The sequence below is a fragment of the Cherax quadricarinatus genome, chromosome 7 (assembly GCF_038502225.1).
Source record: "Cherax quadricarinatus isolate ZL_2023a chromosome 7, ASM3850222v1, whole genome shotgun sequence".
NCBI lineage: Eukaryota > Metazoa > Arthropoda > Malacostraca > Decapoda > Parastacidae > Cherax > Cherax quadricarinatus.
In genome coordinates, this window is record NC_091298.1 from 912,603 (window position 1) to 940,382 (window position 27,780).

A 27,780-nucleotide genomic window follows, 5' to 3' on the forward strand; every position below is an offset into this window, starting at 1 on the left:
GAACTCATTCCACCTCTAAATTGACAGGATGGGACCACCTCTACTAGTAGTCAAGAGAAGGTGGACCTCTTTGCTGAACACTTTGCTACCAAAATGCAAGTTCTTGATCCAGCAAGGGACCCTCCTTGGCTAGCTGCAAGAACTGTGTCAAAACTGTCAGTGGTGACAATAAGGCAGGAGGAGGTGCATTTCTTTCTTAAATCGCTTGACCAAGAAAAGGCTGTGGGCCCAGACAAGTTGAGCCCAAGATTGCTGAGAAGATGTGCAGACCAGCTAGCAGCACCTCTAACTCGCATCTTTCAGCACTGCCTAGTACAGTGTAAATGGCCCTCTCTATGAAAAGAGGCAAATGTAGTCCCTGTTCATAAAAAGAAGAGCAGAACAGAAATCAGCAACTACAGACCAGTGTCACCCCTGTCAATCACTGGTAAGATCCTTGAGACAATAATCTCAAGACAAATGACAGAGTTTTTTGACTACCACTCACTACTTTGTGATTGTCAATATGGCTTCAGGAAAGGTTACTCTGCTGCTGATCTGTTGTTAAACCTCTCCACCAAGTGGCACCAGTCACTGGATGAATCCAAAGTCAGCTGTGTGGTAGCACTGGACATTGCTGGTGCTTTCGACCGGGTGTGGCACCAGGGCCTCTTAGCAAAACTTCAAGCACTGGGAATTGCAGGCTCTACATTATGTCTCCTCAGTGATTACCTTCATGGTAGATCTCTAAGTGTAGTTCTCAATGGAAAGGAATCAGCAAGACATCCTATTGGGGCAAGTGTTCCACAAGGAAGCATACTAGGACCATTGTTATGGAATGTCTACTTCAACGACCTCCTTCATCTCATCCCAGAATCACATGCATATGCAGACGACTGCACACTGACATTCACTTATCCAAGAGAAGAAATGCCAGCTGCTCTAAGCTACATCAATCACCAGCTGAGAGCTATATCAGCTTGGGGAAATAGATGGCAAGTAACATTTGCACCTGAGAAAACGCAAATGATGATCGTCTCTAGGCACCATGATGGTAATGCTGGTGCAGTAGTAAGGATGAATGGGAGGGTGTTGGCACCTGGAGAAGAAGTTGATATCCTTGGGGTGAAATTTGACTCCAAACTAACCATGAAGAACCATGTTGTAAATCTTGCAAACAAGGCAGCCAGGAAGCTTACAGCACTTCGCCGTATCTCGCATCTGCTTGACAGTAGGGGTTGCAAGATTCTGTACGAGGCACAAGTACGCTCACACCTTGAGTATGCTCCACTTTCTTGGTTTGCCTGCCCCCCCTCCCCCTCCTCCCATCTGCGACTGCTTGACAGAGTAGAGAACAGAGCAAGACGTCTCATCTCTCGCCTGGACCCATCCTGGATAGATCTGTCATTTCAGCAGAGCCTTCAACATAGGAGGGATGTGGGTGGCCTTACTGTTATGTACAAGACCAATATTGACAAAGTACCACACTTGGATCCACTTCGAGGACAGCGTGAAACAAGCTTTTATGCCACAAGATAGGCAGAAAGCAGCAACTTCACTCTGGCTGTACCCTTCTCCAGAACATCACTCAATCTGAGATCATATATACCCAGGATGACTCAAGTATGGAACACATTCGTACAGCATAATGATGTCAACGAGATAAAGTCAGTTGTTCACATGAAAATGCTGGCCCACAGATGGCTCCAACTTCATCCTGCTCCCTACTTGTATGTCTCATAACAATAAAAATGCTTTCAAATGAGCTGATGTAGGTAACAGCTCTTAGCTTGCCAATAAAGTTAGGAATCGTTCACCTTGTCAAACCCTGTGTAAAAAGAAAGAAAGAAAAAGAGAGAGAGAGAGAGAGAGAGAGAGAGAGAGAGAGAGAGAGAGAGAGAGAGAGTGTGTGTGTGTGTGTGTGTGTGTGTGTTTGTGTGTGTGTGTGTGTGTGTGTGTGTGTGTGTGTGTGTGTGTGTGTGTGTGTGTGTGTGTGTGTGTGTGTGTGTGTGTTAAAAGCAGAGGAAGATACAGTTTTGGAATGGTTGGTACTTTTGTTCAATAAATGTATGAAAGAAGGGAAGTACCTAGGGTTTGGCAATAATCACGTATAATTCCTTTATATAAAGGGAAGGAGAACAAAAGAGATTGTAAAAATTATAGGGGAATAAGTTTACCAAGTTCTAGGTAGTAGGTTGGTAGACAGCAACCGCCCAGGGAGGTACTACTGCCCTGCCAAGTGAGTGTAAAACGAAATTGTTTTACATGATGGTAGGATTGCTGGTGTTTTTTTTTTCTGTCTCATAAACATGCAAGATTTCAGGTGTCTTGCTACTTCTACTTACACTTAGGTCACACTACACATACATGTACATGCATATACATACACACTCCTCTGGGTTTTCTTCTATTTTCTTTCTAGTTCTTGTTCTTGTTTATTTCCTCTTATCTCCATGGAAAAGTGGAACAGAATTCTTCCTCCGTAAGCCATGCATGTTGTAAGAGGCGACTAAAATGCTGGGAGCAAGGGGCTAGTAACCCCTTCTCCTGTATAAATTACTAAATTTAAAGAGAGAAACTTTCGTTTTTCTTTTTCGGCCACCCTGCCTTGGTGGGATACAGCCAGTTTGTTGAAAGAAAGAAGTTTACCAAGTACAATGGATCCCTGAGTTTCAGAAGCATCGTGTTTCGTGAATTTCGCCTTTCAGCGCCTTTTTTCGGCAAAAAATATTCACGGTTCGTGATTTTATTCACGATTTGGCGGCGGTAAGGCACATGTCCGGCCCTTCTCCCAGCATTAGCTTGCAAACAAAGCCAGCCTCCCTCCCACACCACAGTCAGTGTGGCATTGTTTATGGGCGAGTGACCATCACCTCACGCATTCATAAGATATATTCCATTCATTTTTGTGCTTGTAACTACTAAATAAGCCACCATGGGCCCAAAGAAAGCTTCTAGTGCCAGCCCTTTGGTAAAGGGCTGAGAGAGAGGGGAGAATGTGCCTTCTTCAGTGATTCTACAGTATGTTACAATACTAAAGCAGCAGGAGTTGATAAATGCTATAGTGCCAGCTAGCAATAAAGTGTAGCATAACAGTGTAGCAAGTAAGTTAAGCCATTAACCCCTTGACTGTCACAACCCCAAATCCTGAGGTGTCTCCTGGTGTTGCAAAATTTAAAAAAAAAAAAAAAAAAAAAAAAAAAAAAAAAAAAAAAAAAAAAAAATCTTATGAAGTGATAGAGAATCTTTTCCCGATTGTAATGGCACCAAAAGAACAAAATTTGCTGGAAAACTGATGGAATTGCGCTCTCATGAAGTTAGCAACCTCAGCGATATTCACGAATCGGCGATTTCGCCCACTTTGAGCCCTATTTTCAGCTAATTCCATTGTTCCAGTTGATCAAACTCATAGCTATTTCTTTAGAACTCCATTTTTTCTATCGATTAAGTACAAGAAACTGCTCATTTACCAAATTTCAACTACCCAATAATGTGGTCAGAAATTTGCAATTTGGCAAATTTCACGAAAATTAAAAAATATGACAATTTCAAAATAGGGTCCAGAATGAACAATGCAGACATTCCTGGCTCTAAAATAACATTTTCTATGTTCATCAGTCACATCTCCTGGCCCCTATGATATTACTTTTGCTTTCTATTCTGAATTTTTATTCAAACAAAAAATAAAATATTTACTGTTATGCAGACTAATGCAATATTGTAATAATTGTATAAATAATGTCAACCCATTCATGACTGCATATTAGAATGGCTACTTGGACATTTATTGGAAAATGACATCATCTGTTTACTTTTGAACATCGGCCAAAATCAAACATTTCCCCTACTTTGAACTCCATTTCAAGGTTCTTTTCATAGTAAAACCAATCAACATCACCTCTATTTCTATAATATGTTTTCCATTCTATCAAATGAGACCAAGAAAACAAGAATACAACCATAAATACTATATGAAAATAGACCACAAAGTCGGCATTTTAATTAAAAAAAAAAAACGGTCAGAGCTTTTTTTTTCTCATTATGCGCTGCGTGCTGCAGGATTTTTTTTTATATGGTGCAAACTGGCCACACAGACCCATTCTCTTACATGTAGGCCTCCCAGCTTTCTCCTGCTTAATTTGAAGCCGCTAGAATTTATGAGTATATATACGTCAAAAATGGTGGCTTGTAAGATGTATATATATGACCAAAACAGTCAAAGGGTTAATCGATAGAAAAATGATTACACGAAACTTTGCTCTTCCACTGTTGTTTGAGGTATATAGGGCGACTTACTAACACCGCTGTCTCTGCTGCCCCCATTCACAACCACTTGTAAGGCTTATCTTTCAGTGGCCCTTATACACCCAACAACAACACAGCACAACAGCACTTGTGACCTACGTAATGACATATTTTATTCATTCTAGAGTATATGTCATGTTTCTATGTTATTAATATTATTTATTATGTCTTTAGATGAATTGTAATAGATCAATAAGCCGCTGAGTTGATATTAGTGCCATATGGAAAGACTTTCTTGTCCTGTCTCCAAAGACACTCCTGCTGCCGCCACAATTCCTAACATACGTAATGACATTTTATTCATACACCAACAAGAGTCTTCAATAAAGGTAAATGTGATGTTATTATTGTTTTATACTTGATGTCTCATTGTTTTTTGTATGTACTGTAAATCTATATTTAATGTAAAAAAAATATTTTTTGTTAATATTTTTGGTCTGGAACGGATTAATTGGATTTCCATTATTTCTTATGGGGAAAATGGATTTGCTAATCGTGAATTTTGCCTTTCAGTGGACTCTCTGGAATGGATTAATCATGAAACTTGGGGGTCCACTGTATACCAGGTAAAGTGGATGGAAGGGTTATTACTGAAACAATTAGAGGTAAGATAGAGAGCAGGATTGCAGATGAACAAGGAGGCTTTAGAATGGGTAAGGGATGTGTAGATCAAGTGTTTAAAATGAAGCATATAAGTGAACAATATTTAGATAAAGGTAGGGAAGTTTTCATTGCATTTATGGATTTAGAAAAGGTTTATGATAGGGTGGATGGGGAAGTACTGTGGCAGATGTTACAAGTGTATGGAATAGGTGGTAAGTTACTAAATGCTCTAAAGAGTTTTTATGAGGATAGTGAGGCTCAGGTTAGGGTGTATAGGAGAGAGGGAGATTACTTTCCAGTAAAAGTAGGCCTTAGACAGGGATGTGTAATGTCACAATGGTTGTTTAACATATTTATAAATGGAGTTGTAAAAGAAGTAAATGCTAGAGTGTTGGGAAGAGGGGTGGCATTAAATTATGGGGAATCAAATACAAAATGGGAGTTGACACAGTTACTTTTTGCTGATAATACTGTGCTTTTGGGAGATTCTAAAGAGAAGTTATGAAGGGTAGTGGATGAGTCTGGGAGGGCGTGTAAAGAAAGATGGATAAGAGTAAGGTGATGAGGGTATCAAGCAAGTTAGGTAAAGTAAAACTGGATATCACATTGGAGGGAGGGAGTATGGAAGAAGTGAATGTGTTCAGATATTTGGGAGTAGATTTGTCAGCAGATGGGTTTACGAACGATGAGGGTAACCATAGAATTGATGAAGGAAAAATGGTGAGTGGTGCACTGAGGTATCTGTGGAGACAAAAAACGTTATCTATGGAGGCAAAGAAGGGAATGTATGAGAGTATAGTGGTACCAATACTCTTATATAGGTGTGAAGCATGGGTTGTGAATGCTGCAGCGAGGAGGCTGGAGGCAGTGGAGATGTCATATCTAAGGGCAATGTGTGGTGTAAACATTATGCAGAAAATTCACAGTGTGGAAATTTGGAAATTAGGAGGAGGTGTGGAGTTACTAAAAGTATTATTCAGAGGGCTGAAGAGGGGTTGTTGAGGTGGTTTGGTTATGTAAAGAGGATGGAGTAAAACAGAATGACCTGGAGGGTGTATAGATCTATAGTGAAGGGAAGGAAGGGTAGGGGTAATGCTAAGAAAGGATGGAGGGAGGAGGTAAAAGAGGTTTTCTGCGTAAGGGGCCTGGACATGCAGCAGGCATGTGTGCGCATATTAGTTAGGAGTGAATGTAGACAAATGGTTTTTGGGACCTGATGAGTGTAAGCAGGGTAATATTTTGTGAAGGGATTCAGGGAAACTGGTTAGCCAGATCTGAGTCCTGGGGGTGGGAAGTTCAGTGCCTACACTTTAAAGGAGGGGCTTGGGATATTGACTGTTTGAAGTGACATCTAAACTGTCATATCTGGGTGCCTCTGCAAAGACAGTGATATTGTGTGAATGATGGCAAAAGTGTTGAATGATGGTAAAAGTGTTTGTTTCATGTTTGGGTCACCCTGCCTTGGTGGGCGATGACCAACATGTTGAAAAAAAAAAAATCTGTTGTATAATAAAAATTACTAATTTATATTTTACACGGTGATTTGTGATAAAGTTTTTGAAATCCTACTCACCTGCATAACAAGATTCACCAGTGTCTTCACAGAGACCACCAGAGAATCCAGCAGGACAAATGCATTTGTGTCCCACTTCAGTGTAAGCTTCCTGACAGACTCCATTGTTGTGGCATGGATTACCAGCACAGGTCTCACATGATGATATTTCTACCTATAAGAATTTAATAAAAGAGTTAAATTTCATAATGAATTAAAACAATGGTGAATAAAAAATCAATGATTGACAAAACTTCAACATAAACATACTATTAGGTGTTGCTCGTATATCTAATTCATTAACTTGTAGGTGCTGTATACCATTAGTGTTATGAAATACTCTGAACATCAGTTCCCAATGACCCAGCAAAAAAAGGACTTGTCATGCTCATTAGAAATGTGACATAACCAGTTTTCTATGTAAAGTACAGCAGGATGCAGGGAGTCTAATTTCTTGGAAGCTTGTAATGCACGAGTCTAAAACAACAAATGAAGAAGTGGGCACAGTTACAATGTGTATGACAGTGGCAAGTAATGCATTCAACTCTGCTGCAAAAATGGTAGCCAACTCTAGTAAATGTCCTTGACCTATTCCATTCCACCTGGGAATTTGGAATTATTAGTACGTATACAGTGCAGAGTAAGAAAATGTGATTGAAAGTATTCAAGGAAGAGAAAGCTCTAAGTAGACATGCAAGCTTCTGGGTAAGGAAGGAAAAATGAACAAATCTGAATAGTCAGAATTTCCCAAAGAGGGAAGTAAAAGTATATGGGGTGAACATTTCATTTTATTTAGCAAAACTGGATACATCAGCAGTGTGCTATTACCCTATTTTATTGTGTGTGATGGTTATATAATGGGAATAAAAGCTACCCATGTTTTCCCTATCATATTCCATCACAGGATGGGTCACATAGATACATAGTATTAAACTGTGTCAACCTCAGCAGAGCAATGAGGATATCATCAAGTATTCCAATAAGAGGTTCATCAAGTTCATTATCCCTGAAAGCGTTCTTAACATTGATTTATTTCTCACTATAATGAATGTGATATTCCAAACCATGCATACAAAAGTAAAAGTTGGCAACTGCAATACACAGTAAACAGATTCTTACCTTATTTGCTGCAGCTCTCATTAAGTCTATAGCAACAGTACTACCAATCACTAAGCGACTTATGCAGCCTCTGAAACCTGAAGCAAAGCCAGCTTGTTCATGAATTCTAGTGAAATCTGGAACCCCACCCAGGTACAAAGGTTCAAGGAGATCAAGACCAAGGAACCGTCCTTCACTACGACCAGTTATGGGTGCATCATCATCCACTGTCATTGTTCCTGAAGTGAAAGATGTAGATAAACATATAAATTCATAGCAAAGCCTCTTAAAGATAAAGATTTATTTCTTTGTAAAGGTTACAATGTGTAATTATAATTTTGATTTGCTAAGCACAAAGAAAGCCATTATCATGCCGGGGCATTTTGGGCAGACTAATCCTAGTACACAGTAACTACTTAAAACTAGACAAGATAATAGTACATAGTAACTACTTAAAAGTAGACAAGATAATAGTGGTTAACTTGATTACAATCTTATTTAATCTTAATACTAATGCAAGGTAGTCAAGGTGGAGATTTATAAGAATAATAATCTTGTAGTTGCACATAAAAACAATATTACAATTAATGGTTCAGACAGTAATATTTCATGGACTGGCAGATGTTTAATACCCTAGAGGTCACATAATATAACTAATTAGAAGTTGTTTTGGTTGATTAGGTTAGTATTGAGAGATAAGATGATTTTTTAGCAAAGTCCTTAATTTATAAGTGGTCAGAGGATCCTTTACTGGTTCCGGCAGCGAGTTCCAGATCTTTGGACCCTTTATGTGCATAGTGTTTTTGCACAGTGTGAGACTGACAAGGAATGTTGAAGAGTGCTTTATGCTTTAAGTTTCAGTGGAGGGTTTATAGTGGAATTTAACATTCTGTATATGTAGTAGGCTTTTGAAAAGTGGTGGAGTGTGCTGTCCAGCACAGGAGCTGGTAGTCATCTGCAGAGCAGCTTTTTGTTGGGTTATTAAAGGTTTAAGGTGGTTGGCTGTGGTTGATCCCCAGACACAAATACCATAGGTGAGGTAAGGATATATTAAAGAGTGGTACAAGATAAGGAGAGTCGTTTGTGGTATATAGTATCGTATCTTGGAAAGGATGCCTACTGATTTGGAAATTTTCTTGGATATATGTTGAACGTGGGAATTAAATTTAAGATTACAGTCAAGGAGAAGGCCTAGAAATTTACCCTCAGTGTATCTTGATATAGGGGAACCATTTATCGATATATTAAGTTGGATATTTAAGGCTCTGTTTCCAAACAGCATGAAGTATGTTTTGTCTATGTTGAGAGTGAGTTTATTCACCATCATCCAAGTATATATTTTTAGCAGCTCATTGTTTACGGTGTTTCTAAGTATAGCTGGGTTTGAATGGGAGTAGACATAAGTAGTGTCATCTGTGAATAGAACTGGTTTAAGGAGTTGGGATTTATTGGAGAGATCATTGATGTAGATGAGAAAGAGGAGTGGGCCTAGGATACTACCCTGGGGCACTCCAGCAGCTACAGACTGGATAGTGGAGTTGGCTCCATTTGCATATACATACTGGTGTCTATCGTCAAGATAAGATTTTAGGTAATCAAGGGAATGTCCTCTGATGCCGTAATGATTTAGTTTTAGGTGCAAGAGGTTGTGGTTGACTGTATCAAATGCTTTTCGTAGGCCAATGAAGAGCCCCAGAGGATATTCATTTTTATCAAGGGCTGTATATATTAGTTTAAGCATATGTATAATAGCATCATTCATATTTTTTTTTTTTTTGGTCTAAACCCAAACTGGCAGGGGTTAAGTATGTTCTTGGATATATGGTAGGAGTAAAGTCATTTGAGTATTTTTTTTTCGAATATTTTAGAAAGTAAGGGCAAGTCTGATATAGATCTCTAGTTGTTCAAGTCAGTTGGATCACCTCCTTTGAGGATCGGGGTAACCCTTGCTGTCTTTAGTATAGATGGGAAGGTTGAGGATGCTACAGATTTGTTAAACATTGTTACAATAATGGGTGACAGCTCATGTGCAGCTTTTTTATATATGAATGGTGGCAAGTTATCTAGATCACCTGCTTTGTTTTTTAATGATTTAATGATGAGTGAGACTTCAGCAGAATTAGTTGGATTTATATATAGAGTATTTGGGTAGTTGCCAGTGAGGTAGTCTTTTGGCTAGGTATTTGAGCTAGGAATTTTACTTGCAGGCTTTGATCCTACAGTTGAGAATAAGACATTAAATTTGTTGGCTGTGTCTATAGGCTGTATGTGAGGTACATCTGGTTTAGTTAAGTTTACCTCTCTGTTTCCAGATGGTTTCCTAGAGCCCAAAATTTTGTTGAGGGTTTGCCAGGTACTTTACATATCACCTTTTATTTATTTATGTACATAATTTTGTATGCATTTAGTAGTATTATGCTAGCTGTACACACCAAACAGTATTTGTCTAGCTAAGTTTATCTTTGCTGCACTCATCATCTTACCTTTTAACCCTTAAATGGTCCAAACGTATATATACGTTTTTTCAACATCTGAAAGTATGTAAAAAAATGTAGATCTTTTTTGTTTTACCTTTGAAAACATGTAAAAAAAAACTTTTATCTAAATTTTTTTTGTTATATTTGAAAATATGTAAAAAAAAGTAGATCTACTTTTGTAGCACTACGAATTTGAACGTCAATCTGTTTGGACTGTTTAAGGGTTAATTTTCACTCCACTGATTTCATCTGCCTCTGTTCTATGTGCTTTTGAAACCATGCATAGAATAAGCTTTTTTATCATTTTCTCATTCATTCCACTTTTTTCTTTTCTAATGCTGCAAATAAGCTTTCTGCCATTTTTTCCCTTTTTTTTTTCAACAAGTCGGCCGTCTCCCACCGAGGCAGGGTGACCCAAAAAAGAAAGAAAATCCCCAAAAAGAAAATACTTTCATCATCATTCAACACTTTCACCACACTCACACATTATCACTGCTTTTGCAGAGGTGCTCAGAATACAACAGTTTAGAAGCATGTACGTATAAAGATACACAACATATCCCTCCAAACTGCCAATATCCCAAACCCCTCCTTTAAAGTGCAGGCATTGTACTTCCCATTTCCAGGACTCAAGTCCTGGAAATAACCAGTTTCCCTGAATCCCTTCACTAAATATTACCCTGCTCACACTCCAACAGCTCATCAGGTCCCAAATACCATTTGTCTCCATTCACTCCTATCTAACACGCTCACGCACGCTTGCTGGAAGTCCAAGCCCCTCGCCCACAAAACCTCCTTTACCCCCTCCCTCCAACCTTTTCGAGGATGACCCCTACCCTGCCTTCTTTCCCCTACAGATTTATACGCTCTCCATGTCATTCTACTTTGATCTATTCTCTCTAAATAACCAAACCACCTCAACAACCTCTCTTCAGCCCTCTAATACTCTTATTAACTCCACACCTCTTAATTTCCACACTCTGAATTTTCTGCATAATATTCACACCACACATTGCCTTTAGACAGGACATCTCCACTGCGTCCAACCGCCTCCTCGCTGTTGCATTTACCACCCAAGCTTCACACCCATATAAGAGTGTTGGTACTACTATGCTTTCATACATTCCCTTCTTTGCCTCCATAGATAGCGTTTTTTGTCTCCACATATACCTCAAAGCACCACTCGCCTTTTTTCCTTCATCAATTCTATGATTAACCTCATCCTTCATAAATCCATCCGCTGGCACATCAACTCCCAAATATCTGAAAACATTCACTTCTTCCATACTCCTCATCCCCAATTTGATATCCAATTTTTCTTTATCTAAATCATTTGATACCCTCATCACCTTACTCTTTTCTATGTTCACTTTCAACTTTCTACCTTTACACACATTCCCAAACTCATCCACTAACCTTTGCAATTTTTCTTTAGAATCTCCCATAAGCACAGTATCATCAGCAAAATGTAACTGTGTCAATTCCCATTTTGTATTTGATTCCCCATAATTTAATCCCACCTCTCTCCTGAACACCCTAGCATTTACTTCTTTTACAACCCCATCTATAAATATATTAAACAACCATGGTGACATTACACATCCCTGTCTAAGACCTACTTTTACCAGGAAGTAGTCTCCCTCTCTTCTACACACCCTAACCTGAGCCTGGTGGCTAAAACTCCCGATTCACACACAGAGGGCCCGGGTTCGATTCCCGGCGGGTGGAAATTCCGACACGTTTCCTTACACCTATTGTCCTGTTCACCTAGCAGCAAATAGGTACCTGGGTGTTAGTTGACTGGTGTGGGTCGCATCCTGGGGGACAAGATTAAGGACCCCAATGGAAATAAGTTAGACAGTCCTCGATGATGCACTGACTTTCTTGGGTTATCCTGGGTGGCTAACCCTCCGGGGTTAAAAATCCGAACGAAATCTTATCTTATCTTATCTTACCACCTATTCCATATACTACTTGTAACATCTGCCACATTGCTCCCCTATCCCTATCCCCTCTATTTCAAAAAATGCTTTCTGCCATCTTTTTTCTTCCTTCTATTGAAAAGTACTTTCTGCCATCTCTTTGATTCATTAGTGTGCTTTTCGTGCATCTCCTCATCCCAAGCCCTCCTGTTAATAACAGTCTATCTTTTACAAACTTGTCTATGTAACAGATTCTGTATCTCTTAATTATTTCTCCTCTAGATTTACATACCTCCAAATTTATGAGGTTTTGTTCTGACCATTTTTTCTTATGGCTTTTGTCTTAATTCCAGTACCAGCCTGGTAGTAAACCTCTGACCTTTTTCTAGCTGTTTTGTGCTTGGCTAGATGTGGAGTATTCAAACTGCTGCAAATTTAACCTTTGGTCTTGCATATGTGGTTAAAAGCAATTTGAAGGTATTTTTATTTAAGTTTCTAAAAGGTTATTCTTATATTTTTTGTAAAGTAAATATGTCAATGTCAGGGAGAAGAGTGAAGTTCACAAGAATAAATAAATAATATATAAGTGCTTGTAAAAAGGGACTAATAAAGCAGGAGAATATTAAATCATTCAAGTAGTACAGGATTGTTTCAATAACGCTGTCCACTGTCATTATCCTTTTCACTGTAAAATTAGTACATTGTTAAATTTAACAATTTCTTACCCTCTTTTCTGTCTCTGGAAAGTTTTACAGTATGCCACTGGTTAATTTGTAATGGCTGCCTGGAGCGTATAATTGCTGGCCCAGACCCAACATCAAAGCGAAACTCTGCATAACCTTCACTCATACCAAATGACACAAAATCTCCATCTTCACGGCCAGCACGTTGACTGTTGTATAAAATTAATCCTGCAAGTTATTAAAAAATATAATTATACACTGGTTTAAATTTTTATATATAAAAAGTATTATTAACTAATAACACACTGGCCGATTCCCACCAAGGCAGGGTGGCCCAAAAAAGAAAAACTTTCACCATCATTCACTCCATCACTGTCTTGCCAGAAGGGTGCTTTACACTACAGTTTTTAAACTGCAACATTAACACCCCTCCTTCAGAGTGCAGGCACTGTACTTCCCATCTCCAGGACTCAAGTCCGGCCTGCCGGTTTCCCTGAATCCCTTCATAAATGTTACTTTGCTCACACTCCAACAGCATGTCAAGTATTAAAAACCATTTGTCTCCATTCACTCCTATCAAACACGCTCACGCATGCCTGCTGGAAGTCCAAGCCCCTCGCACACAAAACCTCCTTTACCCCCTCCCTCCAACCTTTCCTAGGCCGACCCCTACCCCGCCTTCCTTCCACTACAGACTGATACACTCTTGAAGTCATTCTGTTTCGCTCCATTCTCTCTACATGTCCGAACCACCTCAACAACCCTTCCTCAGCCCTCTGGACAACAGTTTTGGTAATCCCGCACCTCCTCCTAACTTCCAAACTACGAATTCTTTGCATTATATTCACACCACACATTGCCCTCAGACATGACATCTCCACTGCCTCCAGCCTTTTCCTCGCTGCAACATTCATCACCCATGCTTCACACCCATATAAGAGCGTTGGTAAAACTATACTCTCATACATTCCCCTCTTTGCCTCCAAGGACAAAGTTCTTTGTCTCCACAGACTCCTAAGTGCACCACTCACCCTTTTCCCCTCATCAATTCTCTGATTCACCTCATCTTTCATAAACCCATCTGCAAATCAAATCAATTAGGTTACCTATATTTTTGTGCTAAACTGAACATTATAAAAAAAGACATTTCTAATGAAACTTATAAAATATATACACCATATACATTTTGATAAACAGTCATTTAAATTTTACTGCAATGATTTCTTCACTTGCATTCCTGCCCAAGCTAACTTTCTTCCAATTTATCTCTATTTCTTTTCAACACATCAGCTGCCTCCTACCGAGGCAGGGCAACTCAAAAAAGAAACACTTTCACCATCATTCAACACCTTCACCTTCATTCAGCACTTTCACCATCATTCACACACAATCACTGTCTTTGCAAAGGTGTCCAGATATGATAGCTCAGACGTCACTCCAAACATCTAATATCGCAAACCCCTCTTTTAACTCTTTTGGTGTCGGTCCCAATGTAATATGGCTTTGAAGCCAAGGTCGGTCCCGCAGTACTACACCATGAGCTCAGCTCACTCAGATAAGCTCACAGCTTATTTGAGTGTGCTAAGTATGCACCATATAAAAAAAAATCCTGCAGCATTATGTGCTGCAGGATTTTTGATAGAATAGAATATATATTACAGAATAGAATAGAATATATATTACAGAAATATAGAAAATTTTGAATGGTTTCAGATCTGAAAGTAGCTTGAAATTGAGCTCAAATTAGCAGAAATGTTCAATTTCTGCCGATATTCTAGAGTACACAAATGATGTCACTTGTCCAATATGTGTCCAACTAGCCAGTTTAATATACATTTAGGAATGCACTGACATTATTTATATTTAATATACATTTAGGAATGCACTGACATTATTATAATAATGCAGTAATCTGCCTAACATTAAATCATCTATTATTTATGTGAATAAAAATTCAAATTGGAAAGCAAGTGTAATATAACAGAGGTCTGGAGACATGACTAAGGAATACAGGAAATATTTTTTTAGTCCCAGGAATGTCTATATTATTTATTCTAGACCCAATTTTTAAATTGCCAATTTTTTAATTTTGTGTGAAACTGAACAAATTATCGATTTCTGATCACTTTATTGGTTAGTTGAAATAGGTAAATAGGCAGTTTCTTCTATTCAATTGATACAATGGAAGGAATACTAGCAAAATAGCTATGAGTTTAGTTGACTGGAACAATGGAATTGGCCAAAAATAGGCAAACAGTGGACAAAATCGCTGATGCCTAAATATCGTGAAGGCCATTAACTTTGTGAGAGCATAATTCCCTAAGTTTTCCATGAAATTTGTATTTTTGGTTTTATTACCTTCAAAAAAGGATTATCATTTCAATTTTTTTTTTTAAATTCTTCAACCCTAAGAGCAAGTTTGAGATCAGGGGTTTCAACTCTGAAAGGGTTAAGTGCAGGCATTCTATACTACATAATACCATCAAAAGCCATATTATTAAGTATGCTTTATTTTACAATTTAGTTTCTGTTAAGCTACAGTATCAAGTTTCTTTATGTTTAGTATATTGTTCCTTAACTCTATCCTTTATTATCCTTAGTGCCTGATTTTGAAAAAAAATTATATTTTGATCTCAATCTACTGATGGGTATGTTTCTGTGACTATCTGAATTGATATGTAATGAGTGTAAGGAATAATGATGCATAAGTTGTATTACAAACCATTCTCTGATTCAGGCTTGAATGAAATTTCCAGGTTAAAAGAGAGATAAGCTCTTGGGAGTGTTGACAGCAACAAGTATGATGATCCTTCAAACCTACAGCAAGAAAGAAAGAATTAAATTTTTATCATCCTAGTTGTCATACAGCTTTTTGTGTATATTAGAAAAGTAAACCAGATAAATAAATATTTTGTAATTTTATAATTACAGTGGACTCTTGGTTTTCGTGAATTTTGGTTATCGGCAACTTTTTTCATCAAAATATAGCCTTGGTTTTCATGATTTTCCTTGGATTTCGGCCGTAGTACAGAACATGTCCCAGTGGCCCTGCGCACATAAAGCCTCCCACAGATGCATTCAGAGTCAGTCTGGCATTGTTTCTCGGCGAGTGAGTATAACCCCCCCGTGTTCATACGAAACATTTCGTAATAATCCATTGTTTTTTGTGTTTGCAACTGTTAAATAAGCCACCATGGGCCCAAAGAAAGCTCCTAGTGCCAGCCCTTTGGTTAAGAAGGTTGTGGAATGTAGTGCAGCATTGGGGAATTCCATGGGGTTGGATGTGAGTGGCCAGGATATGGAAGAAATAGCGGAGGACCACAGTGAAGAGCTAACCACTGAAGAGCTACAAGAGCTTCATCTGCAACAGCAACAGACCACAGCTGAGGAAATTGCTTCACAGGAGGAGGAACAGAGAGGGAAGAAGGTGCCTTCTTCAAAGATTAAGGACATTTGTGCAAAGTGGAGTGAGGTGCAAACATTTGTGGAGGAACATCACCCTAACAAAGCTGTTGTAGGCTGTGTCTGCGATATGTTCAATGACAATGCCTTGTCCCATTTTAGGTAAATCTTAAAGAGATGCCAGAAACAGAGCTCTCTGGAACAATTTTTTGAGCAACAGGGGTCCAGTGACTCAAGCTGGTGCTAGTGCCATTAAAAACCAAGAAGGGAAGTAACCCTGGATAAGGACTCATTACCTAAAGTCTTTATGGAAGGGGACTCCACTTCCAAACAATAGTAACTTCTCCTCCCTCTCCCCCTCCTCCCATCTTCTATACACCAACAAGAGTCTTCAATAAAGGTAAGTGTAATGTTATTATTGCATTATATTGATTTGTCATTCTTCTCTGTATGTAAATCTATATTTAATCTCTAAAAAAAATTATTTTTGTTAAAACTTTTGGGGAAAATGGTTTCGGTTTTCGTGAACTTTGGTTTTCGGCAGACTCTCTGGAATGGATTAATCACGAAAACCAAGGGTCCACTGTACATTAAATAACCAAATACTGTGCTAGATGAGCAACTTTAAGCATTACATAACACTATAAGCTGCTAGATACAGACATTTACTTGAAACAATTACCTGGGAACAATTCCTGTGACAAGAAGAAGTGTTGGAATGTCTACACTTCTCTCCTCATTACTACCCGTGCAGATATATAAACCTGCATCTTCTGTATGCACCTCAGGGATGTCTAGGACAGCCTTAAAAATAAAAGCAAAAGCAAATTAATACATAATTTGTGGGAGAACTATTGGCTGTTTTATGTAATTGTGTATGTACTGTAATTATCAATTAATAATTACCTATTTGAGTGTGGGAGTGAACTCCAGTTCTTAAGCCTGCCTCTTGCTTACAGTGACTACCATTAATTAGCATCATTATAATTGTTTGAACCACTGTGTTACTAACTAATTATTGGAATACTTATGGTAATCCATCTTCTGCTTACTTTATCATGTAACTAGTACAGAGGGATTGTCTGGTGCATTTTTCTGGCCAGGGAGTCAGAGTTTGGTTGTTCACTCTGTAGATTTCCCTGCTGCATTGTGTGAGGAAATAGCAAGCAAGCTAGCTTATTTCTTGTACAGTATTTGATTTTTTTTTTTCACAAGTCGGCCATCTCCCACCGAGGCAGGGTGACCCAAAAAGAAAGAAAATCCCCAAAAAGAAAATACTTTCATCATCATTCAACACTTTCACCTCACTCATACATAATCACTGTTTTTGTAGAGGTGCCCAGAACACAACAGTTTAGAAGCATATACGTATAAAGATACACAACATATCCCTCCAAACTGTCAATATCCCAAACCCCTCCTTTAAAGTGCAGATTATGCAGCAAAGTTCTGGTCTCCATATTACAGAATACACATAAATTTGTTAGAAAACATTCAGCGTAGAATGACTAAATTAATACATAGCATTAGAAATCTTCCTTATGAAGAAAGATTGAAGACCCTTAAATTACATTCACTTGTTAGATGAAGAATGAGGGGAGACATGATTGAAGTGTATAAGTGGAAGATGGGTATTAATAAAGGTGATATAGATAAGGTCTTGAGGATATCTCTCCAAGAGAGAACCTGCAGTAATGGATTCACATTAGACAAGTTTAGATTTAGAAAGGATATAGGAAAGTATTGGTTTGGAAATAGGGTAGTTGATGAGTGGAACAGTCTACCTAGTTGGGTTATTGAGGCTAAAACCTTGGGTAGTTTCAAATTTAGGTTGGAAAAATGCATGAGTGAGAGGGGTTGGATTTGAGTGGGGCTTGCATATGAGTGGATAGGGTTAACAGAGCTTATTTCTTGGGTGGCATTGAAAATTGGTTGGGCAAATGTTTTGTTAGTGGGATGGATTGTAAAGGACCTGCCTAGTATGGACCAACAGGCCTGATGCAGTGTTCCTCCTTTCTTATGTTCTTATGTTCATTGTACTTCTCATTTCCAGGACTCAAGTCCGGCTATATAAAAATAATCAGTTTCCCTGAATCCCTTCACTAAATATTACCCTGCTCACACTCCAACAGCTCGTAAGGTCCCAAATACCATTCGTCTCCATTCACTCCTATCTAACACGTTCACGCACGCTTGCTGGAAGTCCAAGCCCCTCGCCCACAAAACCTCCTTTACCCCCTCCCTCCAACCTTTTCGAGGATGACTCCTACCCCGCCTTCCTTCCCCTACAGATTTATACGCTCTCCATGTCATACTACTTTGATCCGTTCTCTCTAAATGACCAAACCACCTCAACAACCCCTCTTCAGCCCTCTGACTAATACTTCTATTAACTCCACACCTTCTGCTAATTTCCACACTCCGAATTTTCTGCATAATATTTACACCACACACTGCCCTTAGACAGGACATCTCCACTGCCTCCAACCACCTCCTCACTGCAGCATTTACAACCCAAGCTTCACACCCATGTAAGAGTGTTGGTACCACTATACTTTCATACATTCCCTTCTTTGCCTCCATAGATAACGTTTTTTTTATCTCCACATATACCTCAACACACCAATCGCCTTTTTTCCTTCATCATTTCTTTGATTAACCTCATCCTTCATAAATCGATCTGCTGACATGTCAACTGCGAAATAAATATATATACAGTGGACCCTCGAGTTTCAGCAGCATCAAGTTTCGTGAAATTCGAATTCGGCAAGTTTTTTTTGGAAAAATTTGGCCTCGAGTTTCGTGATTAAACTCGTGTTTCGGCGACCGTCCGGTACCCGTCCGCCCGTCACCGCGCACACCAAGCCAGTCTCCCACGCCATTCACGGTCAGTGTGCCATTGTTTACCAACACGTGACCATCACCCCGTGGGCTCATATGTAATAATCCATTGTTTTTTTGTGATTACAACTGCTCAATAAGTCACCATGGGCCCAAGGAAAGCTAGTGCAAGCCCTCTGGTAAAGAAAGTGAGGAACAAGATTGAATTCAAGAAGGAAATCATTGAAAAATATGAGAGTGGAGTGCGTGTTACAGAGCTTGCCAGGATGTATGGCAAGCCCCATTCAACCATCACTTTGATTGTGGCAAAAGGAAAGGAAATAAAGTGTGCTGTTGTTGCAAATGGGGTGGATATGCTGACAAAAAGGAGATCACAAATCCTCGAAGAAGTGGAGAGGTTATTGTTGGTGTGGATTACCGAAAAACAGTTAACAGGAGATAGTGTTACGCAGTCGATAATATGTGAAAAGGCACGGCAGTTGCATGACGATCTCATAAAGAAAATACCTGCAACAAGTGGTGATGCTTGTGATTTTAAGGCCAGCAAAGGTTGGTTTGAGAGATTTAAGAAGCGTAGTGGCATTCACAGTGTGATAAGGCATGGCGAGGCTGCCAGTTCTGACAAACTTGCAGCTGAGAAGTTTGTACAGGAGTTCAAGGAGTGCATAGACACTGGAGAATTCAAACCCCAACAAGTGTTTAATTGTGACGAAACAGGCCTCTTCTGGAAGAAAATGCCAAAGAGGACCTACATCACGCAGGAGGAAGCGGCACTCCCAGGACACAAGCCTATGAAGAATAGGCTTACTCTCATGTTTTGTAGTAATGCTAGTGGGGATTTTAAAGTGAAGCCTTTACTGATGTATCACTCTGAAAATCCCAGAGTATTCAAGAAATACAGTGTCGCCAAGAGTAATTTGTGTGTGATGTGGAAGGCTAACAGTAAGGGATATTTTCCTAGACTGGTTTAATGAAGTGTTTGGCCCTAGTGTGAAGAAATACCTCCTGGAAAATAAACTGTCACTCAAGTGCCTCCTGGTAATGGACAATGCTCCTGCTCATCCTCCAGACTTGGAAGAGCAAATAGTGGAGGAGTTTAGTTTCATCGCTGTGAAGTTCTTTCCCCCTAACACAACTCCTCTCCTCCAGCCCATGGACCAGCAGGTCATTTCAAACTTCAAAAAACTCTACACAAAAGCAGTGTTTCAAAAGTGCTTTGAAGTGACCTCAGATACTGAATTGACCCTAAGAGAGTTCTGCAAAGATCACTTTAATATCCTCCATTGCATAAACCTTATAGATAAGTCTTGGGAGGGAGTGACTTCCAGGACTTTGAACTCTGCTTGGAGAAATTTGTGGCCAGATTGTGTAGAAGAGAGGGATTTTGAAGGGTTTGTGGCTGACCCTAAGGAGCCTATGCCAGTTGTGGAAACTATTGTGGCATTGGGGATGTCTCTGGGGTTGGAGGTGAGTGGTGAGGATGTGGAAGAGTTGGTGGAGGACCACAGGGAAGAGCTAACCACTGAAGAGCTGCAAGAGCTTCATCTGCAACAACAACAGATCACAGCTCAGGAAACTGCTGCAGAGGAGGAGGAAGAGAGATGGAGAAAGGTGCCTTCTTCAAAGATTAAGGACATTTGTGCAAAACCCACTTCAGACAAATCTTAAAGAAATGCCAGAAACAGACCTCTCTGGACAGATATTTTGTTCGACAGGGGTCCAGTGACTCTCAAGTTGTTCCCAGTGGCATTAAAAGAAGAAGGGAAGTAACCCCAGATAAGGACTTCATACCTGAAGTCCTAATGGAAGGAGATTCTCCTTCCAAAAAATAGTGTACACCTTCCTCCTATCCCCTCCTCCCGTCTTCCATCCACGAAGAAGTCTTCAGTAAAGGTAAGTGTAATGTTATTATTATATTTTTAAATGCATGTACTTGATTTCTGATTGTTTTCATTATGTAAATCTTTATTTAATTTGAAAAAAATATTTTATTTTAATGTTTCTGGGTGTCTGGAACGGATTAATTTTATTTCCACTATTTCTTATGGGGAAAATGGTTTCAAGTTTCGTGAATTTTGACTTTCGGCAGGCTCTCTGGAACGGATTAATCACGAAACTCGGGGGTCCACTGTATATACACACACACACACACAGTAGGGGCCCCGCTTTACGGCATACCGCTAATACGGACATTTCAAATTATGACAAAAACTTGCTATACGGCTCCCCCACCTGACTTTCTAATATGGTCACCACGCCCCACCCAACTTGTTTACATTTTCCGTGAGCTCCGTAAGCACCAGGTCTCTCATTATGTCTGGAAACTCCAGAATTTCAAGTGTTTTTAAAAGTTATTTCAAGTTTTATATATACTCTGATAATTAAACTTATGTATACCTGTACATAAATAAACTTACACAATGTGCTGGCATGCAGGTACACATTAAAATCAGTATGAGTGTCTTATGTCTCAAGACATCACATTAGTAATAATAATAATAATCACCGAATCTCATTAAATATTGTTTATTTTGTTAATATACACATTTTTATTAATACATCTATGATAATTTTTTCAAAATTATATAATAAACACAATACATAACATATAAAGATTATAAATACACCCCACAGTAGAATAAACAAACATAAATATGAGATGTGGTAGCCAGACAACTTGTACAAGTGACGGCAAGAATAACGTTTTCCCTAGTCCAACATAAGAGAAAATGTGTTACTGGGCTTAACTGTAGAAAATTATTCCTTTCGTATGCCTTCACTCAGATCGTCATTTCTTCTAAAAAATGGTGCTACATGAGAATGGGAGTGTTCCTCTTTATTTATTCTACTGTATCAACATAGAGACAACTTGTACACAAACCAGACATGTACACTTGGTTTGTTTACATAACTCACATTTGCCTGGTTTGTTTACATAACTCCACGAGTGTCCTCTCTCATATACTCATTCTCTCTCTCTCTCTCATTTGTTTGTTTTATCTCGTTTACTCACCACTGACCCTACATTAAGACTACAAATATTTTAAGGTAAGTAATGATTAAACTGTATATGCATTTTATCGTTCTGGGATGCTTAAATGTTATAGAATATGTGTGGATGGGGTGGTCTGGTACTGTAGCCTGACTGGCTACCATACCTACCACACTTGATTTCTTACAATAAATACTACTCATCTCACCCTAGATTAAGACTACAAATATTTTAAGGTAAGTAATGAGTGTAATATATGTGTTTTTACTTTTTTATTGTTTTTAATGCCTAGTTCTACTGTTAACCCCAAAGGAAATAAGTCACACTGTCTTAACTTTTTTGGGTTATCCTAGGTTGTAGCATGCAAAGAGTATGTAACCTTTATTCGGCGCATGTACACACCCTCATTTACAGGCTATCTCCCCCAACCAGTGAACCAGGTGACTGAGGGTTGACGATGGGGCCCCGTCGTTCAGCCAGTATCCAGGTTCCAGCCAATGAGAAGATGGTTTTGGCAATCGCAGAGGTTATGTGGGTACCACTCTCCTGTCTGCCCTTGTCATTCCCATTCTAGAGCTGGTTGAAGCACGACCTGCTCTCTAGTGGCTTCTATTCTGCCTTGCTTACCGTGGAGTGCACTAATACCTATCACTGTACATAGTGAATATAGTGTACATACTTCTGTTCTAAATTGGTGAAGGATAATATAAGTCAAAACTTTTCTGCTGTGTTTATTTTGCTCCCTTTACACCCAGGATAACAGGCCATTTGGACTCCTGGGTTGTAATATAGGTACTTTACACATATGCTGCTATGTATGATAATCTATGTAACTGCATTTGTGTATATCTGAATAAACTTACTAACTTAATATATGTTAGTGTAAACTTGTTATCTAGTATTTGTATGCATTTACAAGTGGAAAAAAGGTGTTCCACTTTACAGCGGTAGCCTGGAACCTAACCCGCCGTATATATATACAGTGGACCCCCGGTTAACGATATTTTTTCACTCCAGAAGTATGTTCAGGTGCCAGTACCGACCGAATTTGTTCCCATAAGAAATATTGTGAAGTAGATTAGTCCATTTCAGACCCCCAAACATACACGTACAAACGCACTTACATAAATACACTTACATAATTGGTCACATTCGGAGGTAATCGTTATGCGGGGGTCCACTGTATATATATATATATATATATATATATATATATATATATATATATATATATATATATATATATATATATATATATATACATGTATATATATATATATATATATATATATATATATATATATATATATATATATGTATATATATATATATATATATATATATATATATATATATATATATATATATATATATATATATATATTTCCATGCGTGTCGTAAGAGGCGACTAAAATGCCGGGAGCAAGGGCCTATTAACCCCTTCTCCTGTATATATTACTAAATTTAAAAGGCAAAACTTTTGTTTTTCCTTTTGGGCCACCCCACCTCAGTGGGATACGGCTGGTAGGTTGAAAGAAGAATAATATATATATTTACAAACAATTGCAGACGGATGATCTTAACTATGCAGGACAAGCCACAGGGGGGTAGAAATCTTTAGCTCAAGTACTTTCACACTTCTCAGTGTGTCATCAGGAGCTGTGCAATGTTGCAAGGGAGCAACCAAAGCAGGGAGAGAGGTCTCAGAGTAGCGTAGGTGTCACCGGCCATGGTTACCCTTAGACTGGGTTAGTGGCGGTGCCAACCCCACCCTAATATCATCCCCCTACTACCCATATGGGGTAGGAGGGTTTCTGAGATGTCAAGTAGGAAATTATAAGATATAAAAAGCCAGCCCTAGGCTTTTTCTAATCGTTTGTAAGAGGTCATGTGGTTTGAGAAAATGGGTTTCTCGTTATATACTGTAGACATGGATAGCTAATATTCTGTGTGACCTTTTCAAATAATGAAAGAAAGGAATACAATGTGCTCTTTGTCCGTTTAAATGTCCTGCTCTGGGGTACTCGAATGTTCTACCGATGTACTCAGAAGTATCTCTTCCTAAATACTGTCTACTATTTTCTCACTGGCTGTTAATATGCCATACATGGGGACTTCTATGCTTATCCGGTAATATTTCTAGGATCTAAATTCTACTAATACCCTTTAACCTTTCCTTATGTTATCTTGTGTGCTTGTCACTGTATGGTACATTAACAGCTACAGGCATTATATAACCATCAAAACTGACATGGTGTGAAGTTTTGGTACGTAGGCACTGGATGGGCGTCACCAATCCATCAACCCACCTGGCATAATGAGCAATCCTGTGATTTTGTATAGCAATGTTTTTTAAGATTGTGTACAATGGACTCTACTAAATAACTATTGAGTTTGTATAACCCATAATTTGAGTTGTATACTGTATTCCTTTCATGTTTCAAGAGGGAAGATTCAATTATGTTTCTTTCCATGAGAACTGTTTGGTACTATAATCTAGGCAGCATCCAACCCCAGTGGGTGATTACTTGCACTAATGTGGTTAAAGATACCATTCGTCTCCTGTCCTGTCCTGACTGAGTATTTATGCTGGGCAATTCTGGTTTCCAGAAATTTACCTGTTTGACTGATATTTGAGAGAGGACACTGAGTACATGGGACCTTGTAAACCCCACCAACTTTGTTGGAGGGTGTGTTTTTAATCAGCCTTTGTTTCACTGTCCCCATGTTTTTGAAAGCAAGGTTTATATTGATCTTTTTTAATGCCTCAGGCATACAAGCCAGATTCTCATTGTATGGTAACACTAGTACATTTTCCTGGCCATCGCTTCCTTAGGTTCAGTCCTGTAGAAAGTCTTTTTTGCTGACATTAGTGCCTTCACGACAAAATCCTTAGGATATCTTAGTTTTGTGGCTATGTTGAATATCTTGCTTATTTCGTCCTCTAGGTACTCTGGACTGCAGATGTACAATGCTTTCAAGAACATTGTGAGGAACACACTACTTTTTACCCTAGTTTCGTGGTTGGAATAGTACTGAAGGTATGAATGTGTATGTATGTATGTATGTATGTATCTGTGTGTGTGTGTGTGTGTTTTTTTTTTTTTCAACAAGTTGGCCGTCTCCCACCGAGGCAGGGTGACCCAAAAAAGAAAGAAAATCCCCAAAAAGAAAATGCTTTCATCATCATTCAACACTTTCACCACACTCAAACATAATCACTGTTTTTGCAGAGGTGCTCAGAATACAACAGTTTAGAAGCATATACGTATAAAGATACACAACATATCCCTCCAAACTGCCAATATCCCAAACCCCTCCTTTAAAGTGCAGGCATTGTACTTCCCATTTCCAGGACTCAAGTCCGACTATATGAAAATAACCGGTTTCCCTGAATCCCTTCACTAAATATTACCCTGCTCACACTCCAACAGATTGTCAGGTCCCAAGTACCATTCGTCTCCATTCACTCCTATCTAACACACTCACGCACGCTTGCTGGAAGTCCAAGCCCCATGCCCACAAAACCTCCTTTACCCCCTCTCTCCAACCCTTTCGAGGACGACCCCTACCTCGCCTTCCTTCCCCTATAGATTTATATGCTTTCCATGTCATTCTACTTTGATCCATTCTCTCTAAATGACCAAACCACCTCAACAACCCCTCTTCTGCCCTCTGACTAATACTTTTATTAACTCCACACCTTTTCTTAATTTCCACACTCCGAATTTTCTGCATAATATTTACACCACACATTGCCCTTAGACAGGACATCTCCACTGCCTCCAACCGTCTCCTCGCTGCTGCATTTACCACCCAAGCTTCACACCCATATAAGAGTGTTGGTACTACTATACTTTCATGCATTCCCTTCTTTGCCTCTATAGATAACGTTTTTTGACTCCACATATACCTCAATGCACCACTCACCTTTTTTCCCTCATCAATTCTATGATTAACCTCATCCTTCATAAATCCATCCGCCGACACGTCAACTCCCAAGTATCTGAAAACATTTACTTCTTCCATACTCCTCCTCCCCAAATTGATATCCAATTTTTCTTTATCTAAATCATTTGATACCCTCATCACCTTACTCTTTTCTATGTTCACTTTCAACTTTCTACCTTTACACACATTCCCAAACTCATCCACTAACCTTTGCAATTTTTCTTTAGAATCTCCCATAAGCACAGTATCATCAGCAAAAAGTAACTGTGTTAATTCCCATTTTGAATTTGATTCCCCATAATTTAATCCCACCCCTCTCCCGAACACCCTAGCATTTACTTCTTTTACAACAAAATCTATAAATGTATTAAACAACCATGGTGACATTACACATCCCTGTCTAAGACCTACTTTTACCGGGAAGTAGTCTCCCTCTCTTCTACACACCCTAACTTGAGCCTCACTATCCTCATAAAAACTCTTTACAACATTTAGTAACTTACCACCTATTCTATATACTTGCAACATCTGCCACATTGCTCCCCTATCCACTCTATCATATGCCTTTTCTAAATCCATAAATGCAATAAAAACTTCCCTACCTTTATCTAAATACTGTTCACATATATGCTTCAATGTAAACACTTGATCTACACATCCTCTACCCACTCTGAAACCTCCTTGCTCATCCGCAATCCTACATTCTGTCTTACCTCTAATTCTTTCAATTATAAGCCTACCATACACTTTTCCTGGTATACTCAATAAACTTATTCCTCTATAATTTTTACAATCTCTTTTGTCCCCTTTCCCTTTATATAAAGGGACTATACATGCTCTCCGCCAATCCCTAGGTACCTTCCCCTCTTTCATACATTTATTAAACAAAAGTACCAACCACTCCAACACTATATACCCCCTGCTTTTAACATTTCTGTCATGATCCCATCAGTTCTAGCTGCTTTACCCCCTTTCATTCTACGTAATGTCTCACGTACCTCCCCCACACTTACATTCTGCTCTTCTTCACTCCTAAAAGATGGTATACCTCCCTGACCAGTGCATGAAATTACCACCTCCCTTTCTTCCTCAACATTTAAAAGTTCCTCAAAATATTCTCGCCATCTACCTAATACCTCCCTCTCCCCATCTACTAACTCCCCTACTCTGTTTTTAACTGACAAATCCATACTTTCCCTAGGCTTTCTTAACTTGTTTAACTCCAAAATTTTTTCTTATTTTCATTAAAATTTCTTGACAGTGCCTCTCCCACTCTATCATCTGCTCTCCTTTTGCACTCTCTCACCACTCTCTTCACCTTTCTTTTACTGTCCATATACTCTGCTTTTTTTATAACACTTCTGCTTTGTAAAAACCTCTCATAAGCTAACTTTTTCTCTTTTATCACACCCTTTACTTCATCATTCCAACAATCACTCCTCTTTCCACCTGCCCCCACCCTCCTATAACCACAAACTTTTGCCCCACATTTTAATACTGCATTTTTAAAACTATTCCAACCCTCTTCAACCCCTCCACTACTCATCTATGCACTAGCCCACCTTTCTCCCAACAGTCGCTTATATCTCCCCCGAACTTCCTCCTCCCTTAGTTTATACACTTTCACCTCCCTCTTACTTGTTGTTGCCACCTTCCTCTTTTCCCATCTACCTCTTACTCTAACTGTAGCTACAACTAAATAATGATCCGATATATCAGTTGCCCCTCTATAAACATGTACATCCTGGAGCCTACCCATCAACCTTTTATCCACCAATACATAATCTAACAAACTACTTTCATTACGTGCTACATCATACCTCGTATATTTATTTATCCTCTTTTTCACAAAATATGTATTACTTATATATATATATATATATATATATATATATATATATATATATATATATATATATATATATATATATATACATATATATATATATTTTTCAACAAGTCGGCCGTCTCCCAC

General features: G+C 38.8%; 1 protein-coding gene across 50 annotated transcripts in view; it reads right to left on the bottom strand.

The window, feature by feature from the left end:
* Positions 1-27,780, bottom strand: part of trol (terribly reduced optic lobes) — a 960,590-nt gene that overhangs the window by 44,494 nt on the left and 888,316 nt on the right. For all 50 annotated transcript variants that reach the window (XM_070082142.1, XM_070082177.1, XM_070082160.1 and 47 more), the window contains 5 exons: positions 16,704-16,825; positions 15,342-15,436; positions 12,662-12,847; positions 7,559-7,776; positions 6,461-6,614 (listed from right to left, as the gene is read on the bottom strand). In XM_070082142.1, coding sequence (XP_069938243.1) covers positions 6,461-6,614; positions 7,559-7,776; positions 12,662-12,847; positions 15,342-15,436; positions 16,704-16,825 — 775 coding nt within the window. The remainder of the gene's footprint in view (positions 1-6,460; positions 6,615-7,558; positions 7,777-12,661; positions 12,848-15,341; positions 15,437-16,703; positions 16,826-27,780) is intronic.